General features: G+C 43.9%; 1 protein-coding gene and 2 long non-coding RNA genes across 3 annotated transcripts in view; 2 read left to right on the top strand and 1 right to left on the bottom strand.

Annotated features, from left to right (window-relative positions):
- Positions 1-27486, top strand: part of LOC142295753 (uncharacterized) — a 311869-nt gene that overhangs the window by 200455 nt on the left and 83928 nt on the right. The gene's annotated exons all lie outside the window — the stretch shown is intronic.
- On the bottom strand, positions 127-26352 carry RP1L1 (RP1 like 1). The gene is made up of 4 exons (XM_075338838.1): positions 25713-26352; positions 13811-13982; positions 1092-5838; positions 127-704 (listed from the first exon to the last, which is right to left on the bottom strand). The coding sequence occupies exons 1-4, from the start codon at positions 26334-26336 to the stop codon at positions 290-292; spliced, it is 5958 nt and encodes a 1985-aa protein (XP_075194953.1). The 5' UTR covers positions 26337-26352; the 3' UTR covers positions 127-289.
- Positions 6913-27161, top strand: LOC142295752 (uncharacterized). The gene is made up of 3 exons (XR_012751543.1): positions 6913-7010; positions 23819-23871; positions 25730-27161. It is a non-coding gene; the product is annotated as an uncharacterized LOC142295752 (long non-coding RNA).

Below are 27486 nucleotides of genomic sequence, written 5' to 3'. Positions count from 1 at the left end.
ATGTATTTTCCAAGTAATTCAACTTTTTTTTATGTAGATCGTAAACTGTGAAATATTTTTAGAGATAAACCACTCTAAGGAATGAATATTCTATGTTAATTTTAGCTCATAGACACTCAAAGGGGCTGTCCTTTTTAGTGACTGCTAATTGATATCATTAGTTTGAAGCTGTTTATAAGAAAAATCTGCAAGAAGAGGGGTAATCTACATCTTAAAGCCTTGTTTTAGAAACATCAGAGCTTCAAAATGACCCTTCAACTATGGTCTTTCTTCTTTAGTGTTTTTTTTCCTAGAAGTCCAAGTCATCTTGATCAATGATATCTTCATCTCTGCACGTTTTTGATTTATTGTCAGTGTCTCCAAAGCTTCCATTGTTGTTTACATACACTTGACCAACTTTTTCATTTTTTAATACATCGTCAGGGCTATCCCGTGATGAGTCTCCATCCTCATCTACGGATGAACTATCGGGATACATCTGTGTCTTATTTGACTGTCCATTTTCTTCTGTATTATGGTTTTCTTTGCATTCTGTTTCAGCATTTTCTGCAGAACCATTGTGTGTTATAAGAGAGACTTGAGCCATATAAAGTTTATGCAAATATGAGCCATCGGTTTCAGTAACCTCATTGTCTTCTTCTTTGACATCTTCCTCAGTGTCGTTAACAGAATTAGTTGTTTCATTTTCAACACTGTGGTCTTCAACTTCTTGGCCATCATCTTCGGTGTTGATAATAGGGTTAGTGGTTTCGTTTTCATCAAGGTGGGTTTCTTCTTCTTGGACATCTTCCTCGGTGTTCATATTGTCGTTAGTTTCATTATCAAGACTATGGTCTTCATCTTCTTGGCCGTCAGCTTCGACTTTGATATCAGGGTTACTCGATTCGTTTTCAACAAGGTGGTCTTCATTTTCTTCTAAATCTTCCTCTGTGTTGATAACAGGGTTAGTTTCATTTTCAACAAGGTTGTCTTCGTTTCCTTCATCTTCTTCCATGTTGATAACAGGGTTAGTTTCATTTTCGACAAGGTTGTCATTGTCCTCCGTGTTGACATCAGGGTTAGTTGATTCATTTTCGACAATTTGGTCTACATCTTCTGAAAATTCATCTGCTGATGTATGAACTCCAGCATTTATTTCCCCTTCATTCTCCGTCTCAATAGTTTCCTCTAGATTCTCCGTCTCATTTGTTTCCTCTTCATTACTTATTAATTGTTGTTCCGTGGGTGGACATTCAGAACCATGTTCATCATCGTTCTCGTTCTCTTCACAAATTGATCTATTTTCATGCGGGCAATCAGTGCTTGTCTCTTTTTCAGTTGCAGAATTTTTTTCCAATGCATCAGAATTAGAATTTTCACAATCATCCTCCAAATCTTCTGTAGGTTGAATTTCTTCGTCAGGTCCATTACTTTCCAGCTGTTCGCTTTCTTTTTCAGTAGGTTCAGCTAAAGATTGAAAATCACTTGAGTCACAGCCTTCACATTCATCTTTTACTGACTTGATTTCCTGACTAACACTATCTTCACCTAAAATATCTGATTGCCCTTTGTCAATTTCTTCACTAGCTGCTTCATTAGGGACTTCTTCATTCTCCGTCGAGCAGTCATTCACTGGGCTTAGTTCAGCTTCTTTGCTTTGTTCCTTAACTGATGAAAGGACAGCACCATCATTTGCATCATTGTTACGGTCATTGTTCGCTCTCTTAACTTTTAAAATCTGTTGTAGGTCAAATGCTTTAATAACTGGGGCATTGATAGCAACTGCTTGTGGTTTAGCTAGTTTTAATGCTCTTTTTTTCTTGATACATTTTTCACATGGGCAGAAGTCATCGTTAGGTTGTCCACTGCTGTCATCTCCAAAAGAAGCACTGAATGTTAGATCTTCTTCATCAGTTTCAAATGAAATTTCATTCGATACAACCCCCCTGTTGTCCCCACATGCATAACGGTGCATGGACACTCTATGCATTGATTGTAGACGTCTTCTTCGTTCATCGACTTGCAAAGAAAACTTGCCTTCAACTGGAGGCCTTGGAACCTTAGCTCCTGTCTGAGCTTTTAGTCTCTTCAGTTCATTTGAAATACTCCTCTGGATTCTTTCACTTACTTCATTTTTAAGTTCAGCAATCATCTGGTCTAGATGTTCATTGTCTTCCAAATTCCATCGGACTTTGAATTCATTCATGGCATCTACATAGTGAGTCATGAATTCTTTCTCAATTTTTTTCAACAGTTTTAATACCCAAACTGGATCAGCTTCGTGTTCTTTTTTTTCCTTATTTTTCCCATTCGAATCAGATGTAGAAATGATCGTTGATTGACTGTCACTTGGAGAATTGATGATGTTTGTCTCCGGTGAGTTGGACTCATTAGATTTTGGTTCTTCATTGTGGCTAAGGATATTCATGTTATCATTATTTGAAATTCTCTGTTCTTCTACAACTTCAATGCACTCAACATCGTTAACATTATTTACCAAATTACAATGTCCCTCTTCTTCTGTTTCATCTTTTACAACTGTTTCAAATGCATTGTCACCGTCGTCTAAATTTTTCTCATTCATGTTTTCATCAACGCTGCATGGTTTATCCTCCTGAAAACTAGCTATATCATCCTCATTTGTAGTTTCTTGTCCGTGCTCTTCTAAAACTACACTTTTCTGCTCACAGCTTTGCATGCTCGCAGTAGTAGCACATTCCACCTCTTTAGCTACTATGGAAGACAGTTTTCCATCTTCTGGCTTCCCAACTGCCCCAATGTGGTCACCTCCACCCGTTATGCTTCCATCACCAGATCCTTCAAAACCACTATTAATGTCAACTCCTGAAGATGAAACGGGTGTTAATTCATCATCTCTAGAGTAGCGTTTTCCAGATTTAATGTTGGTGATACTCTTGTTAGTTGAACCCTCTGCCCATAATGCCTGTAATATGTTTAGCAATTCAAAGTACTTTGGTTTTTTATTTGTATTCTTGGTGATCTCTGTTTGGCCTTCATCTAAAAGCTGTAGGCTAGCTAAGCATGATATTAAGACGGTGGCAGAATTACTGAGCTTCCTTCCCATGGTCTGAGATACTTCTGGTAAACTGTTCGATCGATCGAATTTTGATTCTTGCAAAGGGTTTAGCAATGCTTTCATTATTTGTACAGAGGTCTGTATATTGTTCGGGAGAAACTTTTTGTCACAAGCAGCCTCACTTTGTATGGCCTCATTTTTAATATTATTTGACAAAACCGATTCCTCAATATCTTTCTCATCACAAATTTTTATGTCTTGAATGTCATTTTCAGTAATTATGCAATTTACGTCTTGAGATATCTCCTCTTTGGTCTCATTGCTGTTTTGCTCCTCTTTTACGGACTCCTCAAGCAAATGTCCTTCCTCTGGTTCCATATCAATGTCTGGTTTTGACGATTCTATCTCGGGATCATTTTTTTTCTGACATTCTTCCACTTCATATTCAACAACCATTGTTTCTGAGGGAATCTTCCTTAGCCACTCATTTACTACTTCCTCTGGGGTCACATTTGGTAATGCGGATGGAACAAGCTCCATGTTTATTGCATCTAAACATTCTCCCTTATGTTTTTTCTTGGAAGAACTAGAACTATTCTTACGTTTTTTGGTACTTTGCAAGCCTTCTGTACTATTATGACTTGTCACGACAGTTTTTGACCTTTTACAGGTCTCCGTACTCTCTCTAGATGCTGTCATTCCCTTTGAACCTGGTGTTGAAGTTCTTGAATTGCCTGTCTTTTCCCCATTCATAGTTTTCACCTGGTCACTGGAAATACTAGAGCTAGATAATCTAAAATGTGCTAATCTAACATGTTGATGGGTTGGTTTTCCTTCAGGAGGTGATGGACTTTGGATACAATTTGTAACCGAAGCTGCTGTTTGACTAGCCGTGTCAGGAACTCCATTGTCATTTACTAGGTCCTCTGCTTGTGACATTTCTCTGTTACTATCGTGGGTAGAGTTCCGGTCAACTTTTTCAGAGGAACTTTTAACTATGCTGCTCCTTTCAGACAATGATGACAATCTAGAGCTAGCATTGCAGACATGTTCATTTTCGTGACAGCTGGTGCAAATTAATTTAGAGCTATGAGATTTACTTGAAGCCCGTGAAATAGGAAGTTCACCATTGTCATTTACTCCATGATCTGACATTTCAGCACAGGTTGATGGGTCATTAGAGCTTTCATGATGGTTTATCATTTGCTCTTCATCTTGTTCGCAACTTGGTTGTACAGATTCAGATATTGAGGTCATTGACTGATGTGACTTGGTGGATTGAAAGCTCTGTCCCTGATGTTCAGTAAGGGATTTACTCTTGGATTGAGACAGGGTAGCATTGCATTCATCTGCGCTATTCTCACAATTCTCTATACTTTCTTGTTTCGATAGCACACTTTCACTGTTTTGTTTCGAACTGGAAGATAAACACGGAGAGTTACGTAAATTATTGTCTTCATCTATTCCATTGACCTCACTTTTTTTAGAGGAAGACCTAGATTTAGTTGAAGTTCTGGAAAGTGTTCTTGTTGAACAGCAATCATCAATACTAGCTTTCCTAGATGTCGCCTTTTCCGAATGTATGCCATCGCTATCATGTGAGCTAATTTTATCTTCAGCAGGTTCAGTTACACAGGGATCTTCTGAGTTTCCTTCAATATTTTTCATTGACCCTGCAGAACTGGGTTGGATTGTTTCTCCTTCCTCCTCATTACAGCTAAGATTTGAAGCAAAGCTTTTTGTATTCGTGCTATTTCTCGTCATTATTCCACTTTGACTCTTTCTGGAATGTAACGAACACTGTGAACCAACACTTACTCTTGCACTACCGTTTTCACCATTCGAGCAGGGAGTGGGAGAAGCGTCGGCACACTCTTCTGAGCCGCCGGCATTACTTCTCTGGCTGTGATGTTCTTCGGACTGTTGGTTCTTGGTGGAGCCTTGACTTTTTAGGCTAGAACTTGACTTGCTGTGACTCCTGCAGCTTTTTGTTGCTTCATTATCTGATATTGCATCTACGTTGGAGGCCACCGTTGACCGACCACTCCGGCTTGCACACTGACTAACCGTTGAATATGTAACTGTTGTATCTCCATTTTCTTTGATTTTGGAAAAATGTGAAGACTTTTGCACAATATGCTCTGTGTACTCTTCAGAGGACATAGAATGTAGACTATCAATTGATGCCTTCTCATTGCACACCAATCTGTGCCGTGAGGATGTACTTGAAGTCGATGATCGAGTTTTCCATGTAGATCTTTTCACAATGTCCTCTTGTTGATTGATATGCATTGGGTTTTTCCAGATATCATACTCTTGACATTGCATGCCACAGTGACTGCAATACATATCCTCTGTGCCCGCATCGTTTATCTTTGAGGTATATGAGTCACCATCACATGGGTAAAACGATTCATCTGTCTCTGAAAAGTTTTCAGTGTTCAATTCTCCCATCTTCATGTTTTCATCATATAAGCAAAGCTGTTCACACTTTGCTTTACCTATCGTACTGGACTTCTTTATTTGTGTGGACCATTGAAGAGTTTCCTCATTAAGGAGACGAAATCGCACCTTCATCTCTACCGAAAGGCTGCCATCTTTGTTTACGTGAACCTTTTTTTCAATGTCATCATTGAGAAGGGAGTGTGCGGTGTCTGCCGATTTTTCACGAGGACACATATTGGGGTAAGACCCGTAGCCGCTGTTGACTGGCGACATGCTCAATCCGTTTGGATATGATTTTTCAGATGACAGTGAGGTCCTCTTGCTTGATGCTGATCGAGGGTGGATCACGCTCTTTTTGGCTTTTAGTCCGAAGTTTGCTGCAGAAACATAGATAAAACAAAAAATAATGTTAGATTCATATAAAAATCAAGCTACTGTATAGTGTTTATTGTGTTATGTCTATTGGGATGACGGAGGGAGGAACATGACACACGGATCTAATATGCAAAATTAGCTCTCCCCCTAAGAGATTTTCAGGAGGAGAGTTAATTTTGAAAAAACATTTCAAGGCCTTTTAAGGCCGCTTTACACGCTGCGATATCGTTACCGATATCGCTAGCGTGCGTACCCGCCCCCATCGGTTGTGCGACACGGGCAAATCGCTGCCCGTGGCGCACAAAATCGTCCGGATCCATCACACTACTTACCAGCCTAGCGACGTCGCTGTGACCGGCGAACCGCCTCCTTTCTAAGGGGGCGGTTTGTTCGGCGTCACAGCGACATCACTAAGCGAGTGCCCAATAGAAGCAGAGGGGCAGAGATGAGCGGGACGTAACATCCCGCCCACCTCTTCCTTCCGCATTGCCGGCGGCCACAGGTAAGGTGAGGTTCCTCGATCCTGCGGTGTCACACATAGCGATGTGTGCTGCCGCAGGAATGACGAACTACATCGTACACGCAGCAGCAACGACAATTGGGAATAGGGGGGCATGTCACCGATTAGCGATTTTGCACGTTTTTGCGACGATTAAAAATTGCTCATAGGTGTCACACGCAACGACATCGCTAAAGCGGCCGGATGTGCGTCACAAAATCCGTGACCCCAACGAGATCGCTTGAGCGATGTCGTAGCGTGTAAAGCGGCCTTTAGTCTTCTAACAACCAGATGGATCTATGCAAGGAGACTCTGTACTTTGTAAGAGAAGGGATTTAAAAAGGACCAAAGAGAGAAATAGAGGTGTAACTTTAGTGGATGCATAGGCTGTAGTCACAACTTGGCTCTGGAACCTTGGGGTCCCAAAAGGTCCCTGTGACTTATAGTGGCATGAAAAAGTTTGGGCACCCCTGGTCAAAATTATTTCTATTGTGAATAGTTAAGCAAGATATAGATTATATTATTTCTAAAAGGCATAAAGTTAAAGCTGACAAATTTCCTTTGTATTTTAGGCAACAACAAATTAGAAGTGGAAGAAAGGCGATTCCGGCAACAAAATAGGAAAGGGTTCTTTACAGTTAGAGCAGTCAGACTGTGGAATGCCGACCACAAGAGGTAGTAATGGCAGATACTATAAAAACTTTTAAAAAAGGGCTGGATGATTTCCTCAGTACACAAAACATTGTTGGTTATAAGTGACTTAGTGATGAAATGTATAATTGGTGGAGGAAGGTGGAACTAGATGGGCCTAGGTTTCTGTTCAACCTATGTAACAAAAACAATATTTTCATCTTTTACATTTTAAATTAATGAAAAAGGAAAATGGCTGATACCAAAGTTTGGGCACCCTGCATGGTTAGTACCTAGTAGTACCCCCTTTGGCAAGTAACACAGCTTGTAAATGGTTTTTGTAGCAGCCAACAGTCTTTCAATTCTTCTTTGAGGGAGTTTCATCAATTCTGCCTTGAAAAAGTCAAACAGTTCTGTGAGATTCCTGGCTCGTCTAAAGGGTGCTTTACACGCTGCGACATTGCTAATGATATATCGTCAGGGTCACGGTGGTTGTGATGCACATCTGGCGCCGTTAGCGAAATCGCAGCGTGTGACAGCTAGGAGAGACGATCAACGATCGCAAAAACGTCAAAAATCGTTGATCGTTGACACGTCGCTTCTTTTCATAATATCATTGGTGGTGCATGCCATCGGTTGTTCATCGTTCCTGCGGCATCACACATCGCTATGTGTGACACCGCAGGAACGACGAACATCTCCTTACCTGCGTCCACCGGCAATGAGGAAGAAAGGAGGTGGGCAGCATGTTCCGGCCATTCATCTCCGCCCCTCCTCTGCTATTGGGCAGCCGCTTAGTGACATTGCGGTGACGTCGCTGTGACGCCGAACGCATGTTCGGCGGTCACAGCGACGTCGCTGCACAGGTATGTGTGTGTGACGCTGCCATAGCGATATTGTTCGCTACGGCAGCGATCACCAAATGTCACACGAACGACGGGGATGGGTGCTATCACTCGCAACATCGCTAGTTATCGCTAGCGATGTTGCAGCATGTAAAGCAACCTTTAGGCTAGTTTCACACTTGCGTTGAACGGCATCAGTCACATTGCGTTGTGCGACGGATGTAACGGATGTGTTGCATATAGTGGCACAACTGATGCGACGGATCCTGCAAAACAACGGAATCTGTTGTAGCTTTTTTTCAGCAATTTACTCAACTGAGCATGCGCAGTTGTGGAAAGACGGATCCGTCACAGGAATCCATCAAATGACAGATTCCGCCACCATAGGTTTCCATTATAAAAATAACGGACGCCGACAGAATCCAGCACATTGCATTTTTTTGATCTGGAAAGCGCAGAAAAACGCTACATGCTGCGTTCTTTCCGTCCGGCGGATGTAACGCAGCGTCGGCCGGTGGATGCAACGCAGGGCCATCAGTCGCAATGCGTTGTCCATACAAGTCTATGGGAAGCAGCGGAATCAGTTTTCCAAAATGTCGGATTGCGACTGAAGGAAAAAAGCGCAAGTGTGAAACTAGCCTTACATGCACTGCTCTGCCTCGGAAAACTCTGCCAGTTCTGTGAGATTCCTGGCTCGTCTTGCATGCACTGCTCTGCCTCGGAAAAGTCTTCCAGTTCTGTGAGATTTCTGGCTCGTCTTGCATGCATTGACAAAAATCAGATACTTGCTGATATTATAATCGCTCAGTTGTGCAGACTAAAACTTTGGACCTTTGACGTCGCGACCTCATACAGTTTTGACTTTGTTTCGATTTTCTTCTGATAGAAATGTCAATGTCATGAGAATCCTGAAAAATTAATTTTTTATCGTCCCTCATCTGCTTCACCTTCCCACAAAGTCTTAACTAATTCCTTGCAAGATGCTCACATATCCCTGCAGTTTATGTGGAGAGATTTTAAGAGATTGAAAATCTTCATGTCCTTCCTCTCCGTGTTGAGTTCTCACGAAGGTCTTCCCCCCCCTTTTCTGGCCACAAAATCTTTGAAGTGCATTTCTGCAAGCTAATTCCTGCCTGGGATCAAACACGGTTTCATGGACCTTGGATTAGATGAAGAAGGGGAAGCTCAAGGAATAGACAGTAAAAGATGGTGCTCTTGTGTAAACCTTCCTGGAAGTAAATCCTGACTTGAGCTCCCAGACTCAACATCTCAAGGTTTTCACTCCATAATTTCAGCTTTATTGGGACGTAATATTCACACATGGACTAAATACGAAATGAATCTGTGTCCAATCCCAGGCTCGGAAAAGACAATCGTTTTTATGTTTGTCTTTTCTTAATTTATAATTACAAAACATAACTTTATATATTATATCTTCGTTTTTTAGAACATATTATGAATATTGAATGTATATGTAATAGAAAGTGGGGTGATGTGTTAACTAATAACAGGATTACGACGCTCATGACATCAAAGATAAACTACCAGACTTGTAAAATCTGCAGTTTCACCATAAACGTTTCACTGTCTTCCTAATGGTTATGAAAGAGAAACGCTAAACCTTCACTGACTGATACATAGAGATCTGGATCACATGCAGGTGTTTTATTTTTTTCTTTAAAGATTCAAATTATTGAGGTTGCTTCAATTACGATTCCAAAAGTCAAAATAAAGTGCTGTCCTTTGGCACCGTAGCATTTAGTAAATTTATAAGGTTCCAGTTTACACACTGTAAAGTTTGGGAGGAAAATGAGGGGTGCGTCTTAAAATACGAATATAGCTTTACCTGGGGGGCCTGTCTGTGTGGCGATCTGGTGCGTTCGGGCGGCCGAGTGCCTGTGGCTGCGTGCAAGTGGCAGCCGGGCCGGGTGCCTGTGTGCGGGCGGCAGCCGGGTACGTGTACCTGCGTGCGGGCGGCAGCCAGGTGCCTATGGCGTCGTGTGGGCGGCAGCCGGGTGCCTGTCGGTGTCGGCTGCCTCTCTGTGCGGGTGGGCAGCTGTGCGACAGGTTTCCCAGTGCGTCCGCGGTCCCAGTTTCAAATGATGGCGCCGGCAGACAGCACGTGCGCTGATGGAGCTCTTGGATGAGAGTTCCATCTGCGCACGCGCCACTCCGGAAGTCGGTGCATGTGCAGATGGAGCCCTTGGATGAGAGCTCCATCTGCGCATTCACTGCTGCATGCACCATCATTTGAACCGGGACCGCGGACACACTGGGACACTCACCGCACCGATCTGCTGCGCCACTCACCCGCCGCCGCTGCCACTACTGACCCGCCTGCCGCCACGGACGCCGCCGCACCTGCCGCCACGGACCCGCCGCGTGTGCCAGCAGAACCTCTGCCTCCTGTGACCCGCTTCACCACCACTGCTGCCTCCCTCCGGTAAGACAACACCGGAGTATAAGACGGACACCATTTTTATTTTTTTTTACCTTTTTTATCTCTAAATTTGGGGTGCGTCTTATCATCCGGTGCGTCTTATAAAGCGAAAAATATGGTATATCAAAAAGACTGCCCCGCACATCCAACAGATGTGAACAGGTGCTAGCTGAAAACAGAATATAACTACAAAACACATACAGCTGCACTCTAAAATGCTAACAATGAATAAGGGAACTCTGGTATCGCATTACTCCTATAGGAATATTTGAAAAAAGAGATATTTAGCTTATATATTGGCCAATGTATGTAAGCCCGGTAACAAACGGGAAGCATATCTCAATATACCAGGATCCTAACTCAAATGCCTCTATCTGGGTTAAAAACCTACATGTCTGGGCAGCTAGGATCCAGCTATAAAGGGGAATGAACACAGCCTGGTTACAAGGTGGAGTGCTCAATCAGAAAGAAATGCACTACAAATATATCAAAAAGACTGACCAGCACATCCAACAGGTGCTTGTGTAGCGCCCCGGAGCCACTCAGGGCACTACTTGGTACTGCATCCTCACCAGGATGCAGAGCCTACCCCCAGGGACCTGGAACACTAGTGCCAATAACACCTAAACACACCAAAATCCCAATTTCCACTCTACACCAGGGGTAATTGGTTAGTCAGACACAAGGGGATGGCCACTTAGAGGGTGGAGCCAGACCAGAGGACTAGACAGCCTGGTGGGAGGGGACAGTAGTGAGTTAATTGTCAGTAGTAGAGAGCGAAGAGGAGAGGTGCCTGAGATCTGGGTCGTGTAAACGGTGACCCGGGGGGCACAGGAGAGTGGTCGCCAGGGCAGGTACACCCAAGTACCGCTGGGACCAGAGCACCAACGGGGCACAGGGCCCTAGGTCAGGTGTCAGTTTCACATAGCCTGGCAAATACCTGCACAGTGAGGGGACCTTCACGGACCTCACTGACCCACAGATCCGTGGACACCAGCAGTAAAGCAAGGATCAGGGTTCGGGACACAGACCAGCCCTACAGGGTCCACACTGCCCGCCGTACGGACAGGAGACTGCCACAACAAGGGACAGTCGGGCCCCAAACCGCTTCAAACTACGGGGACCCAACCATACTGAGGGACAGACCAACCGAGTCATTAATCCAGCACTAGATCTACAGGGACCTGAACCAGCTGTGCAAGGGTCAAGAGTGAGTAGAGACTGTTAACTACAATCACGGTGTGGCCTCCCCTATTAACGGTGAAAGTCTCCATCATACAAATCCCTGGGCTCAGCCCTACCTGCGGAGGGCCTACCATCACAGCTGCCATCACCACCAGCCCTAGGGACAAACAACTCAGCAGCGGCGGTTTCACCATATTAACCGCAACCCGCAGGTGGCGTCACACAAATTACTTTAATCTCCCCTGTAAAAACTCCCCATAAGCACCCAGAGCACGGGACCGGGCAACGGCCACCAAAGTGACATTTCCCAGTAGTAAACCCCCCGGGGCAGAGTACCTGATTCCCTGGGTGACACACCAGCTGAAAACACAATATAACTACAAAACACATACAGCTGCACTCTAAAATGCTAACAATGACTAAGGAAACTCTGGTATTGCATTACTGCTATAGGAATATTTGAAAAAAGAGATATTTATCTTATGTATTGGCCAATGCATGTGATCCTATCTGTCCAGACACGTACATTTTTAATCCAGATAGAGGCATTTGAGTTAGGGTCCCAGTATATTAAGATATACCTTGACGCTGGGTACCGGGCTCACATGCATTGGCCAATTCATAAGATAAATATCTCTTTTTTCAAATATTCCTATAGCAGTAATGCAATACCAGAGTTCCCTTAGTCATTGTTAGCATTTTAGAGTGCAGCTGTATGTGTTTTGTAGACATATTGTGTTTTCAGCTGGCACCTGTTGACACCTGTTGGATGTGCAGGTCAGGCTTTTTGATATATATTGTGTATAACCCCTGGCACACCCCTGACTGGCAGCTTCCTGTGTATACTGTACATTGTCAGCAACCTGCCAATCAGTGAAGGGGGCAGGGTTATACAGATTAGCCTGACTGCCTGGCATGAAAAACTTAAGGTACCGTCACACTTTAGCGACGCTCCAGCAATCCCACCAGCGATCTGACCTGGTCAGGATCGTTAGTGCGCCGCTACATGGTCACTGGTGAGCTGTCAATCAGGTAGATCTCACCAGCGACCAGTGACCAGCTCCCAGCGACGCATGGAAGCGATGCTGCGCTTGGTAACTAAGGTAAATATCGGGTAACCAAGCACTTGGTTACCCGATATTTACCTTGGTTACCAGCGCACACCGCTTAGCGCTGGCTCCCTGCACTCCTAGCCAGAGTACACATCGGGTTAATAAGCAAACCGCTTTGCTTATTTACCCAATGTGTACTCCGGCTACGTGTGCAGGGAGCTGGCACTGGCAGCCTGAGAGGGGTGGACGCTAGTAACCAAGGTAAATATCAGGTAACCAAGCAAAGAGCTTCCCTTGGTTACCCGATATTTACCTTGGTTACAGCTTACCGCAGGCTGCCAGACGCCGGCTCCTGCTCCCTGCACATTCAGATCGTTGCTCTCTCGCTGTCAAACACAGCGATGTGTGCTTCACAGCGGGAGAGCAACGTCCAAAAAATGAACCAGCGCTGTGTGTAACGAGCAGCGATTTCACAGCAGGGGCCAGGCCGCTGCTCAGTGTCACACACAGCGAGATCGCTAATGAGGTCACTGGTGCGTCACAAAAACCGTGACTCAGCAGCGATCTCACTATGTGAGAAGTACCCCCTAGTCCTGTAGTGATAATCCCCTTCTGATAAAACACTGATTGTGTTGAAACTACAGCACACAGCCTAATCAGTGAGACATTAAAAAGGCTGCTCTCATATTACTTAGCAAATAAACTGCTGGCAGATTCCCTTTAAATAATAAAACTATGCTGTTTATGCCTTATGTGTGTGATAAAGATATGCCCGGATGCACTTTTTGCAGTACTATGAACTTAAGTACTTGCAGTACTATATAACTTAAGAAAGGTAAGAATGCTTGTAGATGATAGAATATGCTGCCACATTTCTTTCTTATAGAATACAGGAGCGAAATAAACCCTATGTGCCTTTTTTGTTCAGTAGCGGACAACCCCTTTAAGGGAGAGAACCTGCTGCCACAATCCATGTATTCTTGGCCAAACTGAGTGTACATGGGTGAGGGACGTTTATTTTAGGCCTTTTCAGTGTTTGGCAAACAGCTATTCAAAGAGCTAGACCAAGAACCAAGAAGGAAGACGGCCTGATAGAGGAAGCTGTAGAATAAAAGAACAGGGAATTTGGATATATCAGAAGTAATATGGCTGATATTATGGACAGACAGTTACATCCTTTACCTGGGATGAGAAATCTGGATACAGTTGAGCTGCTCACAATTATTTCGGAACAGTTTTTTTCTATTCCGAAGGTAAACTACAAATGCAATGCAAAAACAAAAAGACAAAGCTCACATGACCTCTGACTACGACTACGCTTACCATTTTTCTTATTGTCCATGACCTCAGAATTGTTGCTTAGATGAGACCGGAGGCCCGGCAGCTTGTCAGTAACACTTTTGCGCATATTTTCCATTTGGATTGGCTTGAAAGGCTCTTTCCCTGCACAGATGAGGATGTTGGAGGATTGCAGGACCGATTGTATATTTTCAATCTGTGGAGTACAAGCATCATATTTATTAACGTTGCTAAATTTACATGAAAACACAATGCAATCTAATACCATTATTACTTATAATATAAAGTCAAGCTTGACAAAGGCTACACTATGTAGCTGAAACGCGTCGCCGTGTCAATTTCTCTTCTTTGCATGGAGTGTTCCTTGGAACTGTCTGTAATGATTTTTACCTGATACACCAAGCGTGGAATAAAATTTGGAAGTTTACCTGGCTAAATTCTAATTTCCTCAGCGTCGGACATTTCATTTGCTCTCATCCTGTAATAATGTCCCAATCCTTGTCCCAATCCTGTAGTAATGTCCTAATCCTTGTCCTCTTGTAGTAATGTGCCCATCCTGGTCCCCATCCTGTTGTAATGTGCCCATCCTTGACCTCATCTTGTAGTAATGTGCCCATCCTTGACCTCATCTTGTAGTAATGTGCCCATCCTTGACCTCATCCTGTAGTAATGTGCCCATCCTTGACCTCATCCTGTAGTAATGTGCCCATCCTGGTCCCCATCCTGTTGTAATGTGCCCATCCTTGACCTCATCTTGTAGTAATGTGCCCATCCTTGACCTCATCTTGTAGTAATGTATCCATCCTTGTCCTCATCCTGTAAAAATGTGCCCATCCTTGTTCTTTTCCTGTAGTAATGTGCCCATCCTTGTCCTCATCCTGTAGTAATGTGCCCATACTTGTCTCCATCCTGTAGTAATGTGTCCATACTTGTCCCCACTCCGTGGAAATGTGCCCATATTTGTCCCTGTCCTGTAGAAATGTGCCCATCCTTGTCACCATTCTGTAGAAATGTGTCCATCCTTGACCCCATCCTATAATAATGTGCCCATCCTTGTCATCATCCTGTAGAAATGTGCCCATCTTTGTCCCCATCCTGTAGAAATTTGCCCATCCTTGTCCCCATCCTGTAGTAATCTGCCCACCCTTGTCCCTATCCTGTAGTAATCTGCCCATCCGTGTCCCCATACTGTAGATGTAATCTGCCCATCCATGTCCCCATACTGTAGATGTAATGTGCCCATCCTTGTCCCCATACTGTAGAAATGTTCCCATCCTTGTCCCCATCCTGTAATAATGTGCCCACCCATGTCCCTATCCTGTAGTCATGTGCCCATCCTGTAGTCATGTGCCCATCCTGTAGTCATGTGCCCATCTTGTTGTAATGCGCACCATCCTTCTGCCCATCCTGTAGTAATGTGCCCATCCTTGTCCTTATCTTGTAGTAATGTGCTGATCCTGTGGTAATGTCCCCATCTTGTTATAGTGAGGTCATCCTGTAGTAATGTGCCCATCCTTCTGCTCTTCCTGTAGTAATTGTAGTAATATGCCCATCCTGTAGAAAAGTGCCTCATCCTTGTCACCTTTTACTAGAGTGCCCATGCATATCCTCTTCTTGTAGTAATGCCCCGTTTATTGGTCCTTTTCTTGAAGCAATGTCCCATCCTGCAGGGGCAGCCGCTGTCAGCGCTTCATCTGAAATTCAGATGAATGTTTTGCCGTCACTGCACAGAGTCAAGCTCTCTCTGATCAACTATTCCAAAGGTAGTCGCATGCCAATCAGAGCCAAGCAGCTGAGGCGTATGACGTCAGCTGTTGGCCTCTGATTGGCTGGCGGCTGCCATTGGAATACTTGATCAGAAAGAGTTTGATTCTGCATAGCGCCAGCAAAACCTTTATCTGAAATAAAGCGCTGATGGCTGCGGCCCCTGCACTGGCTGCGATCGTTACCGGGTCCACGTGCCTGCAGGCCGCAAGAAGCAGCCTGAGGGGCCCCATGCGGCCCGCGGGCTGCATGTTTGAGACTCCTGGTTTAAATGATTGGATAATCGCAGGGTCAAGTCCCCTGAAAAACTTCAATAAAAAAAGTTTTATAAAAGTATTTAAAAAAAAAAAAAATTAAGAACTACAAAAATTTGAATAGTTTCCCCTATTAAAAATAAAACAACTTCAAAAATCAGATATTAATATTAAAAATATAAAATGTATTTATCCAAAAGGTAATGCTGTAAAAGCAAAAACAAAAATACAGAATTGTGTTTTTAGTATCACCACACCTCCCTTAAAAATACAATAATGTGCTTAGATATGGGCTAATTGAGACATCAGCTTCCTTGATATGATCAGAGAATATATCCAACCTATATTACTGGGAGAGACACACAGAGCTCACATCCAGCCTATATTACTGGGAGGGACACACAGACCTCACATCCAGCCTATATTACTGGGAAAGACACACAGAGCTCACATCCAGCCTATATTACTGGGAGAGACACACAGAGCTCACATCCAGCCTATATTACTGGGAGAGACACACAGAGCTCACATCCAGCCTATATTACTGGGAGAGACACAGAGCTCACATCCAGCTATATTACTGGGAAAGACACACAGACCTTACATTCAACCTATATTACTGGGAGAGACACACAGACCTCACATCCAGCCTATATTACTGAGAGAGAGACACACATAGCTCACATCCAGCTATATTACTGGGAAAGACACACAGACCTTACATTCAACCTATATTACTGGGAGAGACACACAGACCTCATATCCAGCCTATATTACTGGGAGAGACACACAGACCTCACATCCAGCCTATATTACTGGGAGAGACACACATAGCTCATATCCAGCCTATATTACTGGGAGAGACACACAGACCTCACATCCAGCCAATATTACTGGGAGAGACACACAGACCTCACATCCAGCCTATATTACTGGGAGAGACACACAGACCTCACATCCAGCCTATATTACTGGGAGAGACACACATAGCTCATATCCAGCCTATATTACTGGGAGAGACACACAGAGCTCACATCCAGCCTATATTACTGGAAGAGACACACAGAGCTCACATCCAGCCTATATTACTGGGAGAGATACACAGAGCTCACATCCAGCCTATATTACTGGGAGACACACAGACCTCACATCCAGCCTATATTACTGGGAGACACACAGACCTCACATCCAGCCTATATTACTGGAAGAGATACACAGAGCTCACATCCAGCCTATATTCCAGGAAGAGACACATCCCACAAGAGAAAATCTGAAACTGGGATCAGGCTACAATCTGAACATCAGGGAGTCTGAAAATGTATAAAAGAATGAGGATTGCAGACTGACACTTAGGGCAATTTTATTAACTAAAGATAACCAGTGCCAGTTAGTGTAAAAGTTCAGTAGTGGAAAAGCTACGTTTAGGCCCTGCCATGAAATTCTGGTTTTATCATAATATACTGCATTCTCCACACAATGACATAATGTAACGCCTGCCTAGATCCACAGACTCAGACGGGCTGTAATGGACAGGCTAGAGGGAAGCCGCTCACCAAGCAGGACCCCCAGAACCCTGAAACCCTTTAACCCCTATACAGGGATTTGGAATTACACAGGGCCCTGGAGATCACTACCTTTGGAAGGCTGCAGTCAGAGAGTAGTCGTCAGGGAGGGTCAAACCAGGAATTGCGGAACAGGGACAGAATCGGCAGGCAAGGACGTAATCAGAAACAAGCAGAGGTCAAAACCGTATCGGGCAGCGAGGTACAAAAACAGCAGACAGAAGGGTAGGCAGGAAACACGCAGAAGTCAGCACACCAGGAATCACAGGACGAAACAGGAGCCAGAATTCTCAGAACTATCTCTTGCAGAGGTCAGCAGACAGGAGGGGAGTTAAAAAGGATGTGGTGTCTTCCCATTGGCTGTAGCTTAATAATGGTACCTCAGCTGGGAGACACCTGCCACCTACAGTCAGTCAGTGGCACTGCAGATCCCCAGGAAACCCAGACCAGTGGATGAACAGAGCCTGCGCCCACCGGCGCCGCTGGCATCGACTCCTCTCCCATCACCAGCACCATCCAAGGCAGGAACACGGCGTCGCCTGGCGATCGGAGCAGAAGTCGATGGAGCGGACTCCGGTGGTGACGTAACACATGCAACTACAAACTGTCAGCTCTATACATTTTTTCTATTATCTGTTGCTTCATTTCCATTTGCAATCCCTGGAGCTCACAAGATCTACTCTTTACATTATCGACTCTCCAACCCTCAAACTATCAAGTAGAAAAGCCCTCTCTTTCGAAAAGCCTTTTACCTGTGACATCCTGACCTCCGGGACACTACTTTATACACAGTTTATTTCTTTTTCTTTGTCTTTTCCACATCCTATCTGCCAAGGTCGTCATACAAGAGTCACAAAAAGTAAAAATGCTTCTACAGAGAACAATAATGTAAAGAGAATGCATTTAACAAAGGGTTCCCTTGCAATGAGGAAACAATAAGTTCAACACATTGTTTGATCCAGAGTTACAAATAAAGTTTATAACTTTCTTGAAGAAAGCACGTATCTCTTACATTTTCCCAAAAAGTCTGAAGCGGGAATGGTGCAACCGCAGCGTGAGCTGATTTCTTCTCAGCCTGAAGTCATCTTTGCCCTTATCTTCTATCACACGCAACATTGTGTCCTCATCAGACCGTCTTTTCGGCTCTTCTCTCGTCTCTTTTTTGCATGAGGTTCCAAAATTTCTCCCATGCGTCCCAATACTCTAGGAATTACAACCTCAATACATCAGACTTGTTCCCACCCTTCAAACTTCCAAAAGTAACCTGAAAAGTCCCCTCTTATAAATCTCATAACCTGCAACAACCCAATCTCCAGTACACTACTGTATAAGAGGCTTACTGCCGTCTCTTTCCTCTTAGTTTGTAAGACCTCAAAGTCAAGGTCCTCTCTACTTGGAGTTTTTTGTATTTGCTTTTACCATACTGCTATTCCATATTTGCAACACAACACGATTAATGGCATAGTAGTAAAGGAACCACAAGCCATTTATTGTCAGTGGCACTGTTTAAGTCCTAAAAAGCTATTAAAAAAATGTCCATGTATACCATGAAGGGATGGAGGACATTCTGTATATACCAGCTGTAAGCTGACATCAGGAGAATTTATATACCAGGAAGGGGCCCAGGATGGGGGACATACTTTATATACTGTACCAGGATGGGGATAATGTATGCCAAAATGGAGGACATACCGGTATATAACAGGAAGGGACCCAGGATAGGAAATATATATACACCTGAAAAGGGCCCAAGATAAGAGACATGTATACCAGGAAAAGGACCAAGATGAGGGACATATATACCAGGAAGGGGGACATATATACCTGGAAGGGGCCCAGGATGAAAGACATATACCCTAGGAAAGGGTCCTTGATGAGGAAATATATACCAGGATGAGGGACATATATAACATGAAGGGACGAAGGATAGGAGATATATATATATCAGGAAATGTCCCAGTATGGGGGACATATATATCAAGAAGGAGCCCAGGATGGGGACATATTATCTAGGATGTGGACATATATACCAAGATAGGGCCCAGGATGGGGGACATACATGCCAAGATGGATGCAAGGACGGGGGACATATGTACCAGGAAGGGGCCCAGGATGAGGGACATATATACCAGGATGGGGGACTTATATAGCATGAAGGGGTCCAGGATGCAGGATTTATATACCAATAAAGGGCCCTGGATGGGGACACATATACCAGGATGAGGGACATATATAACAGGAGGGGAATAAGGATGGGATATATATATTATATTATATTATATTATATTATATATATATATATATATATATATATATATATATATATATATATATACACATACATACATACACATGTACATACATATATACCATCCTTTTATAAATATATCTATCTATCAATCAGGAAGGGTCCCAGTATAGGGACATATATATCAAAAAGGGGCCTAGGACAGGGGCATATTAGCCAGGATGGGGCCATATATACCAAGATGGGCCCAAGGATGGGGGACATATATTCCAGGAAGGGCCCCGGGTTGGGGTCATATGTACCAGGAAGGAGGCCGGGATAGGGTGCATATATACCATGAAAGGGCCCAGGATGGAGGACTTATATATCAGGATTGGGGACTTATATAGCATGAAGGGGTCAAGGATCAGGGATCTATATACCAGGAAGGTGCCCTGGATGGGGACACATACCAGGATGAGGGACATATATAACAGGGAGGGGCAAAAGATAGCAACCAGGATGAGGATTATATATACAAGGAAGGGGTCCAGGATGGGAGACATATATACCAGGAAAGGGCAATGGAAGAGGGACATCTACATTAGGATGGGGGATATATATACCAGGAAGCGGCTCAGGATTGGGAACATAAACACCTGGAAGGGTTGCAGGATGGGGAACAAATATACCATAAAGGGGTATGTATATATATATCAGGAAGAGTCCCAGGATGGGGTCATTTATACCAGGAAGGGAGCAATCGATGGGGGACATATATGTTAGGATGGAGGACATATATACCAGGGAGTGGCTCAGGATCAGGTACATATATACCTGAAAGGGGCGCAGGATGGGGACAAATATACCAGAAAGGGGTCCAGGATGGATGGGGACATATATATCAGGAAGGGTCCCAGGATTGGGGACATTTATACCAGCATGTGCGACATATTTACCAGGAAAGGACCCAGAGTGGGGGACATGTATATTTTCAAGGGGTCCAGGATGAGGGACATGTATACCCAAGGGCATACATATTATTGTTGCAACTTGTGTGGCCGCACAGGTGCTTGGGAGGTAAGGAGGCCCATTTCCACCTTCAAAGGAGGAGGATTGTGCATTATGATAAGCTATTGAGCTATTGAACTGCAAAGGCCCCATATCTTGTTCTTGCACAGAGGCACTTCTCTGTCTGTATCTACCAGTGTGTATATAGCAATGGTGGTCCCCATGTGCAAATTTTGCACCAAGACTCATCAGATTCTAGTTATGCCACTGTATAGCAGGTTCGAGAGTGTGGCTCCCAAAAGAAGTCACATATTTGGTTTTGCCACGTTCAAACGACCCATACTATAAAACTGTATCAATATTCATCCCATACGTTAAATGTTAAAAAAAAATATAAAAAACGTTGGCATAATTGTCCTTTTGGATAATTTTGGCTATAAAAAAATTAAACAAAAAATGATCAAAACATCATACGTATTCCAAAATGGTAAATTGTAGCAATAAAAAAAAAACTATAGCTTGTTACACAAAAAACAAGCCCTCATACAATTTACAGGGTATCAAAATAATCGTATCGAGGTGAAGATTTTCAAAAACATGAACTTTTATAGTGCACGGTGAACTGTAAAAAAATAACATTTTAAAATATCTTCAGATTAATGGGTTTTTTGTTCATTACTTACTACGAGAAAACAAAAATGGATTAAATAGTGATCAAAAATTAGTATTTACAAAAAGTTGTGCCAGTAAAAACTACAGCTTGTTCTGCAAAAAAACGAGCTCTCAAAGAGGATGAATATAAAAAGTTAGGGGTCAGAATATAAATGACCAAAAACAACAAAAAAAAAAAAGATTTAAAAAAATAAATATTTTTTTTGTGCAAAAGTAGCAAAACAAACTCCTATATCATGGATAGAAAAGGGGAAAAAACAAAGGCCAACACTGGCTGTGACACTAAAGCACTGTATTGGTGACAAGTTGCAATTTTAGTTAGTTAATATTTTCTTGTATTGGGCCGAACCTACAGAGAACACAGTACAGGGATGAGCAAGACCCATCATTTAGATAATGTACGGCAATGTGACTAGGCCAAACCCCGATAGAGCAAAGCCTGATTAACGGTTAATGATGTGTAATCTGATAATGTCTTCCTTGTTCTTGAGCAGCGTGAGCTGTAGTCACACGACAGTGGGAATTTTAGGGCGGCGTCACATGGGACGATTTATCGTGCGATCGCATGAGCGATCGCACCCGCCCCCGTCGTTTGTGCGGCACGGGCAGTTTGTTGCCCGTGGCGCACAAAGTCGTTTACCCCCGTCACACGTACTTACCTCCCAAACGACCTCACTGTGGGCGGCGAACATCCTCTTCCTGAAGGGGGAGGGACGTTCGGCGTCGCAGCGACGTCACACAGCGGCCGCCCAATAGAAGCGGAGGGGCGGAGATGAGCGGGACGAAACATCCCGCCCACCTCCTTCCTTCCGCATTGCCGGCAGGACGCAGGTAAGCTGTGTTCGTCATTCCCGGGGTGTCTGTGTGCTGCCACGGGAACGACGAACAACCGGCGCGCAGAAGGAGGAACGACTTTATGAAAATGAGCGACGTGTCAACGAGCAACGATAAGGTGAGTATCTTTGCTCGTTCACAGTAGTTCGTAGCTGTCACACGCTACGATATCTCTAACGATGCCGGATGTGCGTCACTTAATCCGTGACCTCGACGACATATCGCCCGATATATCGTAACGTGTGATGCTGCCCTTACTCTTGGTGTAAAGTTGATACAACAACTATACAATCATTCATTAGAAGTGTGCAATTAACATTTCATCATCTATCTCTTATCTGAATACTCTAAATACATGTACAGCTAGACAGGGACCCGTGAGTGAGGGGACCAGGCCGATCTATACAGATAATTAGGCTCAACTATAAATCGTCTCTATTTTGTATCATTACTTATTTATTTTCTCTTCCAGATGGTCTTACCTAGGACTTAGGGGTACTTTGCACGCTGCGACATCGCAAGCCGATGCTGCAATGCCGAGCGCGATAGTCCCCGCCCCCGTCGCAGCTGCGATATTCTTGTGATAGCTGCCGTAGCGAACATTATCGCTACGGCAGCTTCACATGCACCCACCTGTCCTGGAACGTCGCTCTGGCCGGCGACCCGCCTCCTTATTAAGGGGGCGGGTCGTACGGCGTCACTGAGACGTCACACGGCAGGCGGCCAATAGGAGCGGATGGGCGGAGATGAGTGGGATGTAAACATCCCGCCCACCTTCTCCCTTCTCCATATCCTACGGAAGCCGTGGTGACGCCGGTAGGAGATGTTCCTCGCTCCTGCGGCTTCACACACAGCGATGTGTGCTGCCGCAGGAGCGAAGAACAACATCGGACCGTCGCTGCAGCGTAATTATGGATTACGCCGACGCTACACCGATGATACGATTACGACGCTTTTGCGCTCGTTAATCGTATCATCTAGGCTTTACACACTACGATGTCGCCTGCGATGCCGGATGTGCGTCACTTTCAATTTGACCCCACCGACATCGCACCTGCGATGTCGTAGTGTGCAAAGTACCCCTTAAAGAGGACAAACCACCAGGATTTTCCTATATAAACTAAAGCCAGTGCTATACAGGCGCTATCATGCTGCTTCTATACATACCTTTAGTTGTCAGATCGGATGTATACTTTCTAAAATATAGGCAAGTAAAGTTTGTGAAATTTACTGTTATTTGATTGATAGGTGCAACGGAATATCTAGTAGGTGGGTCAAGTTTTGCTAATTATTTCCACGCTTGTCTGCTTGCCTGTCCTTCCTCCCCCTGTAATAACAGAGACAGAGGGAGGAAGGACAGGCAGGCAGACAGGGGCGGGAATAACTACCAAAACCCGACCCCCTATTAGATATTCTGCAGCACCTATCAATCAAATAACAAGTGCATTTCACAAACTTTACTTGCCTATATATCAGAAAGTATACATCCGATCTCACAACTAAAGGTATGTACAGAATCAGTATGATAGTGCCAGTATAGCACTGGCTTTTGTTTATAGAGGGAAATGCTGGTGGTGGCCCTCTTTAAACTAATGAACTGTAGCATAGAAGGCAGAAACATTAACAGTGAGGCATAGGCTTCACTGTCGTGTGTAAGAGAATTTTCTCTACTTAAAAATCTAAATTTGTACTCTTCTTTTCTGTGCAGGAGTATTATACTGTGACATTGATATACATCTCTATATACAGTATATCGCAAAAGTGAGTACACTCTTCACATTTTTGGAAATATTTTATTATATCTTCTCATGGGACAACACTGAAGATCTGACATTTTGATACAATGTGCAGTGTCAGTGTGCAGCTTGTATAACAGTGTAGATTTGGTGTCCTCTAAACTCAACACACAGCCATTAATGTCTAAACCGCTGGCAACAAAAGTGAGTACACCCCTAAGTGAAAATGGCCAAATTGTGCCCAAAGCGTGAATATTTTGTGTGGCCACCATTATTTTCAAGTACTGTCTGAACTCTCAGGAGTGGGCATGATTCAACAACATGACCCTCGGTTGTGCACCCCTTTTCTATACAAATGAAACCCCACATAATAGCACTAGAAAGACCACCATGTTTGTCTTAAAGGAAATAAGGAAAGGAAAGAAATTAGCTTTAAAGTTTCCCTAATATATTTAATTCAACCCAAGTTTACCGATCCTCTTGTAGCTGCTACATAATAGCCGCTTTGCTTCCATACCTGTACTTAAAGGGAATATGTCAATAGGATCAACCCTCCTAAACCTTATATATGGGCATGCAGGTCTTAGGAAGCTAAATAAAATGATACCTTGTTATCTGCAATCTGAAATCTATAGGGTACTTTACACACTGCGACATCGCTGCCGATATATCGTCGGGGTCACGTCGTTAGTCACATCCGGCGCCGGTAGCGACATCGCAGCGTGTGAAACAAATGAACGACGATCAACGCAAAAACGTGAAAAATTGTTGCTCGTTGACACGTCGTTCATTTCCATAATATCGGTGCTGCTGCAGGTACAATGTTGTTTGTCGTTCCTGCGGCAGCATACATCGCTGTGTGTGACGCCGCTGGAACGACAAACATCTCCTTATCTACGTCCACCGGAAAAGGAGGAAGGAAGGAGGTGGGCGGGATGTTCCGGCCGCTCATCTCCGCCCCTCCTTTTCTATTGGGCGGCGGTTCAGTGGCGCCGCTGTGACGCTAAACGAACCGCCCCCTTAGAAAGGAGGCGGTTCGCCGGCCAAAGCGACGTCGCAGAGCAGGTATGTGCGTGTGACGCTGCCGTAGCGATAATGTTCGCTACGGCTGCGATCACCACATATCGGCCATGTGACGGGGGCGGGTGCTATCGCGCTCGACATCGCCAGCAAATGAGAGCGATGTCGCAGCATGTAAAGCCCACCTTATTCCATAGAAATCCACATTATTCTTAATATATATATGAGCAGTTAAGATCTATGGGCCGGACATCGATTTATCCAAGAATTTGCCTCCAGAGCTTATTTTAAATGAAAGTAGGCATTACCAGTGTGAGACATGTAATGACTGACAGTCTGCTCTCCCGATCTACGTGTCTCACACTGGTAGCGCCCCCTTTCATTCACAATAAGGTCTGGAGGCAGATTCTCAGGAGATCTATGTCGGGCCCAACAGCTCACCTACATATTAGGAAAAATGTGGATTTCTCTGGAATAAGACATCGGAACGCAGATATTAAAGGTATTATTTTTTTCCACGTTCTATGACCTGTGTGCCCGTATAGACAGGTTAGGAGCATTGACAGATTCCTTTTAACCCAGGAGATCATGTGATGGGGTTAGCTAACTGCTGATTGTAATAGTTACGTCAGCCACCTTCTGTGTCTATAAATCGACTGTGAAAGTAGGCTAATGAAATCTGAATTCAGCCAGCCCCCCTCAAACACTGTCAATGCAAGATTGGGAGTCATGACAAAGAAAAATTAGTAAATTATATGGTTTATGATTTTACTTAGCCTAGAAAACCCAATTTTAGACATTCACTGTTAATAACTTCATGCCTTATAAAGCCGCATGACTACTTACTTTTCTTCCATCCACAGTATATAACCTTCGCACAGAATACTGCAAGAGATCTGAGGCATCCTCGAGAAAAGTCCTGAAATTCCGAGCATTCCTCCGATTTAGGATGATGGAACGTCTAATTGTTGGATCCCCATTCTTCACTAGGACAATTTTCTTCCTCACTTTCGGCACCTGTTGAAAATGTGTAGTAGAGTATTCCTCTTCGGGGTCCTCATGTTGACCTTGCTTTCGAGAACTGTCTGGACGACTGCCCCTATGATTTCCCCCTTTGCGTCCAGTCATGGGTAGCACGTGCTTTTTGTCAGAGCAGATATAACTGCCTCCGTCCTGAAGTTGCTCCAGTCTGCTTATATTATGCGTACCCCGAGGAGTAGTAATCGTCCGAACCCCAAACGGCAACGGAACTTTGTTTGAAAGATCGTCCATGAGGGCACTAAAACTTTTGAAGCTACGACGATTAATAGCCATTTTTACTCCACTGAACTGAGGATCTCCACTCTTAAAGAAGGTTATTTTCTTCGCTGGTGTCACTACAGAGACTGCATGTGATCGAACCACTGGAGGAAAAGGCCTATCTGGACTGGATGGAGGGGCCGAGTAACCTTCTGCTACTGTTGGATTCATTCTGGCTGGAAATCTGGATCTGAAATTTAGAACAAAAGTCATTACCATCATATCAGTTTACAAAATATGGATTAAAACTTATTTTCATGTATCACTAGGAAATGTAGGTACTGTATAAACGATTGAGATGCACCTCTTCAACCTCATTTGATAGATGTGATAACTAGACACATTGCAAATCACTTTATTTAATAATTATGATGTCTTAATCCTCCCATCCCCCTCCCCCCCCAAAAAAAAAACCCAAAAAAAAACACATCAAAATGAGAACTAGATTACAGGAAGTGGAACAGGTCTTTGTCTCTTCACAATAAATAAGAATGGATCTTTTTTCTATCTCTAGGAAGAGTTAGTTTTTGTATCTCAACAGTAAATGGAACCATGTCTTTGTCAATCTATTGCAAGTGATGGTGGGTCTTTGTAAATCTACAAAAAATGATCATGGGTCTTTGTCAATCTACAGTAAGTGATGGTGAATATTTGTCAATCTACAGTAAGTGATGGTGGGTCTTTGTCTCTATACAGGATGTGAGGATGGGTTTTTGTCTCTCTACAGGATGTGAAAATGGGTCTTTGTCGCTCTACAGGATGTGATGGTGGTTCTTTGTCAATCTACAGGAATCTGGGGAGGGTCTTTGTCTCTCTACAGGATGTGAGGATGAGTTTTTGTCTCTACAGGAATCTGGGGAGTGTCTTTGTCTCTCTACAGGAAGTGAGGATGAGTTTTTGTCTCTCTGCAGGAAGTGAGGGTGGGTCTATTCTCTACAGGAAGTGGGGGTGGATCTTCTTCTCTCTACAGGAAGTGGGGATGGGTCTTTGTCTCTCTACAGGATGTGAGGATGAGTTTTTGTCTCTCTACAGGAAGTGAGGGTGGGTCTATTCTCTACAGGAAGTGGGGGTGGATATTCTTCTCTGTACAGGAAGTGGGGATGGGTCTTTGTCTCTCTACAGGATGTGAGGATGAGTTTTTGTCTCTCTACAGGAAGTGGGGGTGGGTCTATTTTTCTCTACAGGAAGTGGGGGTGGGTCTTTGTCTCTCTACAGGAAGTGGGGGTGGGTCTTTGTCTCTCTACAGGAAGTGGTGGTGGCTTTTTGTCTCTCTACAGGATGTGAGGATGACTTTTTGTCTCTACAGGAAGTGATGGTGGAT

This window comes from Anomaloglossus baeobatrachus, chromosome 3, assembly GCF_048569485.1.
Source record: "Anomaloglossus baeobatrachus isolate aAnoBae1 chromosome 3, aAnoBae1.hap1, whole genome shotgun sequence".
Taxonomy (NCBI): domain Eukaryota; kingdom Metazoa; phylum Chordata; class Amphibia; order Anura; family Aromobatidae; genus Anomaloglossus; species Anomaloglossus baeobatrachus.
The sequence above is the reverse complement of the archived record's forward strand: the minus strand, read 5'-3'. Positions and strand labels throughout refer to the sequence as shown.

What these genes read in the sequence shown, in the direction of transcription:
- RP1L1 (XM_075338838.1), bottom strand. Translation starts at nt 26,336, where the DNA reads ATGAATCCAACAGTAGCAGAAGGTTACTCGGCCCCTCCATCCAGTCCA. An exon ending in ATACTGTGGATGGAAGAAAA is followed by an intron (nt 13,983 to 25,712) that starts GTAAGTAGTCAT and finishes TGTACTCCACAG; the next exon opens with ATTGAAAATATACAATCGGT. An exon ending in CATGGACAATAAGAAAAATG is followed by an intron (nt 5,839 to 13,810) that starts GTAAGCGTAGTC and finishes ATGTTTCTGCAG; the next exon opens with CAAACTTCGGACTAAAAGCC.